Source organism: Boleophthalmus pectinirostris, unplaced genomic scaffold (assembly GCF_026225935.1).
Source record: "Boleophthalmus pectinirostris isolate CB_2022bp ecotype Guang Dong unplaced genomic scaffold, ASM2622593v1 HiC_scaffold_7, whole genome shotgun sequence".
Classification (NCBI taxonomy): Eukaryota; Metazoa; Chordata; class Actinopteri; order Gobiiformes; family Gobiidae; genus Boleophthalmus; species Boleophthalmus pectinirostris.
Genome location: NW_026571473.1, coordinates 1,026,921 through 1,034,864, shown reverse-complemented (window position 1 = coordinate 1,034,864; position 7,944 = coordinate 1,026,921). Strand labels below are relative to the sequence as shown.

The 7,944-nt window shown below is 41.2% G+C and overlaps 1 protein-coding gene across 2 annotated transcripts; it reads left to right on the top strand.

Moving 5' to 3' along the window:
- Nucleotides 1-5,701: 5,701 nt before the first annotated feature.
- Nucleotides 5,702-7,736, top strand: fkbp2 (FKBP prolyl isomerase 2). Of its 2 annotated transcripts, XM_055165336.1 has the most exons (3): nucleotides 5,705-6,064; nucleotides 6,676-6,880; nucleotides 7,490-7,736. In XM_055165336.1, the coding sequence occupies exons 1-2, from the start codon at nucleotides 5,837-5,839 to the stop codon at nucleotides 6,850-6,852; spliced, it is 405 nt and encodes a 134-aa protein (XP_055021311.1). In that variant the 5' UTR covers nucleotides 5,705-5,836; the 3' UTR covers nucleotides 6,853-6,880; nucleotides 7,490-7,736. The 2 variants fall into 2 exon arrangements, with proteins under 2 accessions (XP_020783391.1, XP_055021311.1); XM_020927732.2 differs by lacking the exon at nucleotides 7,490-7,736 and having other exon boundaries at nucleotides 5,702-6,064; nucleotides 6,676-6,881.
- Nucleotides 7,737-7,944: the final 208 nt, after the last annotated feature.

Genomic DNA, 7,944 nt, shown 5'->3' with positions numbered 1-7,944 from the left:
AACACCTGCATGTTCTACTGTTATAACACCTGTATGTTCTACTGTTACACCTGTGTTCTATGTTAACACCTGTATGTTCTACTGTTATACACCTGTGTTCTAACTGTTAACACCTGCATGTTCTACTGTTATAAACACCTGCATGTTCTCTACTGTTATAACACCTGCACCTGTTCTACTGTTATACACCTGTATGTTCTACTGTTAAACACCTGTATGTTCTACTGTTATAACACCTGTGTTCTACTGTTTAACTACTGTTATACACCTGCATGTTCTACTGTTATATGTTCTACTGTTATAACACCTGCATGTTCTACTGTTAACACCTGTATGTTCTACTGTGAACACCTGTATGTTCTACTGTGAACACCTGCATGTTCTACTGTTATAACACCTGCATGTTCTACTGTTATAACACCTGCATGTTCTACTGTTATAACACCTGTGTACTGTTCTACACTGTTATGTAACTGTTGTTCTAACACCTGCATGTTCTACTGTTATAACACCTGTATGTTCTACTGTTATAACACCTGCATGTTCTACTGTTATAACACCTGTATGTTCTACTGTTATAACACCTGTGTTCTACTGTTATAACACCTGCATGTTCTACTGTTATAACACCTGCATGTTCTACTGTTATAACACCTGCATGTTCTACTGTTATAACACCTGTATGTTCTACTGTTATAACACCTGTTGTTCTACTGTTATACACACCTGTTGTTCTACTGTTAACACCTGCATGTTCTACTGTTATATGTTCTACTGACACCTGCGTGTTCTACTGTTAACACCTGTTCTACACCTGTGTGTTCTACTGTTATAACACCTGCGTGTCTACTGTTATAACACCTGTATGTTCTACTGTTAACACCTGTATGTTCTACTGTTAAACACCTGCATGTTCTACTGTTATAACACCTGTATGTTCTACTGTTATAACACCTGTATGTTCTACTGTTAACACCTGTACTGTTATAACACCTGCATGTTCTACTGTTATAACACCTGTGTGTTCTACTGTTATAACACCTGTATGTTCTACTGTTATAACACCTGTATGTATGTTCTACTGTTATAAACACCTGTATGTTCTACTGTTATAACCCTGTATGTTCTACTGTTATACACCTGTATGTTCTACTGTGAACACCTGCATGTTCTACTGTTAGAACACCTGCATGTTCTACTGTTATAACACCTGTATGTTCTACTGTTATAACACCTGCATGTTCTACTGTTATAACACCTGTGTGTTCTACTGTTATAACACCTGTATGTTCTACTGTGAACACCTGCATGTTCTACTGTTATAACACCTGTATGTTCTACTGTTATAACACCTGTGTGTTCTACTGTTATAACACCTGCATGTTCTACTGTTATAACACCTGTATGTTCAACTGTTATAACACCTGCATGTTCTACTGTTAATACACCTGTATGTTCTACTGTTATAACACCTGTATGTTCTACTGTTATAACACCTGTATGTTCTACTGTTATAACACCTGCATGTTCTACTGTTATAACACCTGTATGTTCTACTGTTATAACACCTGTGTGTTCTACTGTGAACACCTGCATGTTCTACTGTTATAACACCTGTATGTTCTACTGTGAACACCTGCATGTTCTACTGTTATAACACCTGTATGTTCTACTGTTAATAACAGTTTTGAGTGAAGCAGAGACAGTGTCCACAGTTCTTCTTCACATGTGTCTTGTTCCTTTGTTTAAAAAGCCATCAGCTTCTTGTTATATGCAACCAATGTAAATATCTGGGATTCCCCCATTCGTTTGGATACAGGAAAATCCTTCCTCAAAAATGTCATGTGACTGAAATTAATTTGTGTTTATATATATATATATATATATATATATATAGATATAGAGAGAGAGAGAGAGAGAGAGAGAGAGAGAGAGGGAGAGGGAGGGAGAGGGAGAGAGAGAGAGATTTTTTTTACCATAAACCAAACTGCAGCCATAGTAACTGTGCCCCTCCCCTCTCTGCTCTTGCCCTCTATACCTTCATTTAGTGTTGGACAAAGCCTAATTAGCACTAATATGAGTGCGGGGACGTATTGAGCGCTTAGTCAGCTCCAAAGGGACGCAAATGAGGACATAGGCAGGTTGCCATGGAAATGAGAAAAATGTCAATTGCTAGTATGATTTAAAGGTTTGTATTATGTAAAATGGACTTATGAGTTTTTAAACATGTTACACATGTTCCCTCACCCTAGTGTACTCAGATGTATTTTTGACTCATGCATGTTGAGTCATCCTGCATTGTCCTGCATCATTGTTTTCACTTACTCTCTGCACACTGTACACACTTTTATACATCACATTATTTTTGATGAACACACATTATGAAAAACTTTTTTGGCCTTCAAGTCATGTTATGTTGTTCCTTTGTTAAAAACACACCTGAGGAGTGTTTGTGTCACTTGCATCATTAATCCATGAATTCAAAGTTCACCTCATAAATGCTTCATTCAGTTTTGCCCAGATTGTTGCGTCATAGGTATAACTCTCCTGTTTTATACCTTCACTGTCCTCATTCTGTGGTCACACTGTTCACAGTGCTAGCATAGCCGTCTCAGGGCTGAGGACTTCAGCTGTTTAGTTTCCCAGTGTCCACTCCCACTGCCGACAGCAGAGTGATAAACACAAGCAAAATGCACACACAAACTGTTTTTTTTTTTTTTTTTTTTTTTTTTTTTTTTTTTTAAGTAAGATACTGTTGCTTTAACTAACCTTAACTGAAAACTGTTGTTTTCTCTTAAGGCATGCCCCTAATTGGCCCCTCCCACACACAGACTTAATGCACAGGAGCTGAGTTGCCTAGCAACGTAGTGACAACAACATAGCAACGCTCATCCACCTCGTCTCCAGGTACACGGGAACGGTGGGATTTCTGACACTTCAAACAACAAGTGAACAAACACTTGCTCAGAGATGTTCCTCAGGTGAGGTCCAAGGAAGTGTAGCCTGCATCTCTACACTAAAGCCTCAAAGATCCCAACCTGCCTTCACACACACAGACACGTCCAAGTGTCTCACTCTCAGTTTATGGACAGAACAGGACTCATGTGAAGCTCACAACCTCCAGAATTCCCTTCCTGAGCTGCAGAGGCTGCACTAGCTCTGACTCATGACAAGTGCAGGTGCTGGGGTTTAGATCAGAGAGAGGGATGTTAGGTTTAAACCAACATTTTATTATAAATCTCATAAACATGGTCCGTGTGTGCAGATATGAGATCATGTTTCAATCAAATATATATATTTTACTGATAACATTGTAAAGATGATTTATTACATTATTGTTATTACAAAAACATGAATTGTCATTCATTTATGTGACAATGTGGTGTTTGGTTCTCAAGATCATTATCCAGTCAGAAGGCAGAAAGACTGAAGAGGAACAGCACGCCTCTGTTCTGTTCTAATGTGGTTTCCTCCTGTGTTTTTAAACTCCATACACCTTCTCCTCAATGTGTCTCCTCTCTGTGTGTCCTCTCTGTGTCTCCTCTCTCCTCACTGTGTCTCCTCTCTGTGTCTCCTCTCTCCTCACTGTGTCTCCTCTCTGTGTCTCCTCACTGTGTCTCCTCTCTCCTCACTGTTTCTCCTCTCTGTGTCTCCTCTCTGTGTCTCCTCTCTGTGTCTCCTCACTGTGTCTCCTCACTGTGTCTCCTCACTGTGTCTCCTCACTAGGTCTCCTCACTGTGTCTCCTCTCTGTTTTTCCTCTTTCCTCACTTTGTCTCCTCTCTGTGTCTCCTCTCTCCACACTGTGTCTCCTCTCAGTGTCTCTTCTCTCCTCATTGTGTCTCCTCACTGTGTCTCCTCTCCTCACTGTGTCTCCTCACTGTGTCTCCTCTCTCCTCACTGTGTCTCCTCTCTCCACACTGTGTCTCCTCTCTCCTCACTGTGTCTCCTCTCTCCTCATTGTGTCTCCTCTCTCCACACTGTGTCTCCTCTCTCCTCACTGTCTCCTCATTGTGTCTCCTCTCTCCTCACTGTGTCTCCTCTCTGTGTCTCCTCTCTCCACACTGTGTCTCCTCTCTCCTCACTGTGTCTCCTCTCTCCTCACTGTGTCTCCTCTCTCCTCATTGTGTCTCCTCTCTCCTCACTGTGTCTCCTCACTGTGTCTCCTCTCTCCTCACTGTATCTCCTCTCTGTGTCTCCTCTCTCCTCACTGACATCCTCACCCATTTCTTGCAAAATTGAAGAGAGGAATGAAGGAAAGGAAATAAGGACAGAGAATAGCAGTGCAGGTCAGAGGCTTACTGGGCCAGAGGGCAGAGGGAGTACTCACCGGAGCACACGTGAGGTGCTCTCTATGACCATAATCCCACGAGTCATGTGCATTTATGTGGATTATCCTGTAGATTACGGGAAGTGTCCATTTACACTGAGATAAAGATTCAGATCCAAGTTTCACAACCTGCGGCACACAGACTACAGTGTAAATGTAAAAGACGGCTTATCTGATCGATCATATACATACATACTATTACATACATTCATACATGTAGCTTCTGTTGGATATTTTACTTGTACAAACCAAATCATACACATACACATAATAACTTCATATTTGACCCTTTTTTGAGTCTACTTTTAAAGAGGGGCTATTTTAGTTTGGTGGGGCTTTAACTGCTAATACATGACATATTTACACCAACATGTTATTGTTTTTAAAATGCTGTATTCATTTTATAAATTTCTGTTTTGTTTTTGACACTCTGAGCCTCCCCTCCCTTTGCTCTCCTTGCAAAGTCACTCCACCTTCAGAGCACTATCACAGCACAATCAGTGTGCCTCCCACTAATGAAACTCCTGCACATCACATCAGGTTTGTCCAGTTGCTGTGTAGTTTTGCATCATGTTTTTATGGAAAATTGTTGTGTGGGAGCAGGGGCGATGTAGGCTTGTGGGCGGAGCCTTGTACAGGCTCGTACTGTGAACTGTAAAGAGGGTTCAGATAGGGAGAGATTGCTAAAATACTTATGGCTGACATCAAAAACCTCTTCAGGCATGTTTTTGATGAGACACTATAGTGTACCACTTCACCACGTCGTTAGATGTTTTTTTTTTTTTTTTTTGTCCAAACTCATTTCAGTCAGTTAATTGGTTGATGGAGTCTCACTCGACCAAACCGGTATCCACACTTCAGACTCCGCCCCTACAGCAGCTGTTGACTGTAATCAGGGCAGTCTTAAGTGATATCACCAACTACTTAAAATTTCAGTGGCCATTAGAGCCAGGAGTCATGTTTATGTTTTTGACCAGAAAGATGCATATGTACCTAGTTTACATTAAATAACCATAAGATGACTAGGAACAGCTGACAATATTATAGAAAGGATTAATATATATATATATATATATATATATATATATATATATATATATATATATATATATATATATATATATATATATATATATATATATACCCAGACACCCGTGACCTGATGCAAATCTTGATTCATTCTCTCATTGCATTTTTCTCCTTCAAGTTAAATCACGTGCTGCTTTTGTACCTGCACGTCCACACAGTCCATTACAAACCCCACAGGACAAATGTGAAGAAAGAGCATGGGTCTATTAAAATAAGGGAAGGAGTCTGTTTGCATTTTTTCCTCTTTTTTCTTTTACATGTATTTGCAAATTGGTTGTGTGCAGTCGGACGCATTTCCTGCAGCACGTCGGAAGCTCTGCCGGGTCATCTTTCCCTCTTCATCTCCCTCTCCTGCGCTTCTGTCCGGCTCATCTCTTCTCCAAACCTCCGGCCTCATCCCTCCGGACGTGTCCAGAGCCATGCGGACCCTGCTGCTGCTGCTGGCCGTGCTGCTCACGGCTGTGAGCGGCGCCGACAAGAAGAAGCTCCAGATTGGAATCAAGAAACGCGTGGACCACTGCCCCGTTAAGTCCCGCAAAGGAGACGTGCTGCACATGCACTACACCGGGCGCCTGGAGGACGGCACCGAGTTCGACAGCAGCATCCCCCGGGACCGGCCCTTCACCTTCACCCTGGGCACGGGGCAGGTGAGCGCGGGGTTCCGGGGGGTTCCGGGGCTCTGAACTCAGACGTGGTGATGCAGGTTAAAGCTCTGACAGTCCAGGCTCACGTGTGATTGCACTTTTTAAAGTCTTTGCAGACTGAATACAATTTACTGAACTCCAGGACGAAGCACTAATACTAAACTATGTCTAAACGAGGCCTCAGGTTATAAAGCAGGCCTTTACTGAGTAGATCATTTCAACTGGACTTCAGCAGAGGAACTGGACAGGCCAAGGAGACACACGTGAGGCTCATCCTACTTTGTGATTGGGTAATTGTCTTGAACATGTCATGTTTATGACATTTCAAATAAAAATCATACATATGGTTCCTTTATTGCTGCTTATCCTGGTTTAGTTCTGGTGCGTTCTTGGCCTGGTCCTGAAGGTTTCAGTTTTGGACAATTCTGTATTTAGATCTGGTTATGCCCAAGTCTGTTGTTTTTGCCTTCCTTAAACTAGGCTACTTATAGTTAGACTTGTTTTATGCAAGTTCTGTTTATTCCTTCTTTACCCTGGATGTAGATCTGGGTTCTTTGTCCTTTTACAGAATCCTTCCCTGTCAGATGGTTGTATGTTTGGTGTCATGTCCTCAGGTGATCAAAGGCTGGGACCAGGGGCTGCTGGGCATGTGTGAGGGTGAGAAGAGGAAGCTGGTGATCCCCTCAGAGCTGGGCTATGGAGACAGAGGAGCGCCCCCTAAGATCCCCGGAGGAGCCACACTCATCTTTGAGGTGGAGCTGCTCAGCATCGAGAGGAGGACTGAGCTCTGAGGCCAGACCAGAGGAGACCAGAGACCAGGTATGGAGCTGAGAAATCTGTACTGGGCCTGGTGCAGAATAAATGCATCTATAATCCCAATATGCAATTATGAGGGAGGCAACAGAATCAAGTGTTTTCAAATATACAGTAATGATTCAATATCACAATGATCCTTTTAAAAAGTTTTTTTTAGACAATAGAATATAATTTTCAGCATTAAATGGTAGAACTTTCTTTTCTATTCCATGTGTCTTATATGTGTGTGATGGTCAGTGGTGCAGTAGGTTCATGTTGGTCCATGTGTGTATACTGGTCTATGTGCTCTGACACTTGTTCTGATCCAGCTCAACATCATTCTAAAGACATTCAGGAAAGGTTCATTTCTGTTCTGTCAATGGGACTTTTTAGTATTGATACCTGCTTAAATGAACATCTAGGTTTGATACTAGTTTTAATATTGATCAGTACATGATTTTTGATACTATTGACAACCCTATGGTGAAAGAACCATTAAGTCGTTACTGATTCTATGTTGCAGATAAAAGTGTTCAGAACACAGTTCTCTGATTGGACCATGTGTTGGAACACACTTTCAAAGTATTCTTCCCACTACTCGTCACTAACTCTAAAGGTCTTTGTGTTTTTCAGGAGCACATACATCCATGACCTCTGACCTCTGCATCTGGACTAAGCAGATGACCTCTTTGCTCCAAACATCCTCTGACTCATCATGACATAATCACTCATAAACACTGACATGAGTAACACACATTCATAATGACAGGCCCTCATCACATCATGATTGATTTTTTTATTTGTCATATTTTGAATAAATCCTTATAATTCCTGGCTGAATTTAAAGCTGAATTGTGATAATAAAACTTGTGAAAAGGCATCATTGTTGTGTTTGTTTGGTTCAGGTACAGGCCGGAGTCATAGACGTTTAAAGAGCAGTGACTTTTTTACCATCATCTTTTAATACATTTTAAGATGTAACGAAGTTTAAAAATCTAATTTAATTACACTGTACTACACTGTACTAAGTAACTTAACACTGCAATACTTTGAAAATACTTAGTACTTAATTACCCATAGGCATGGTA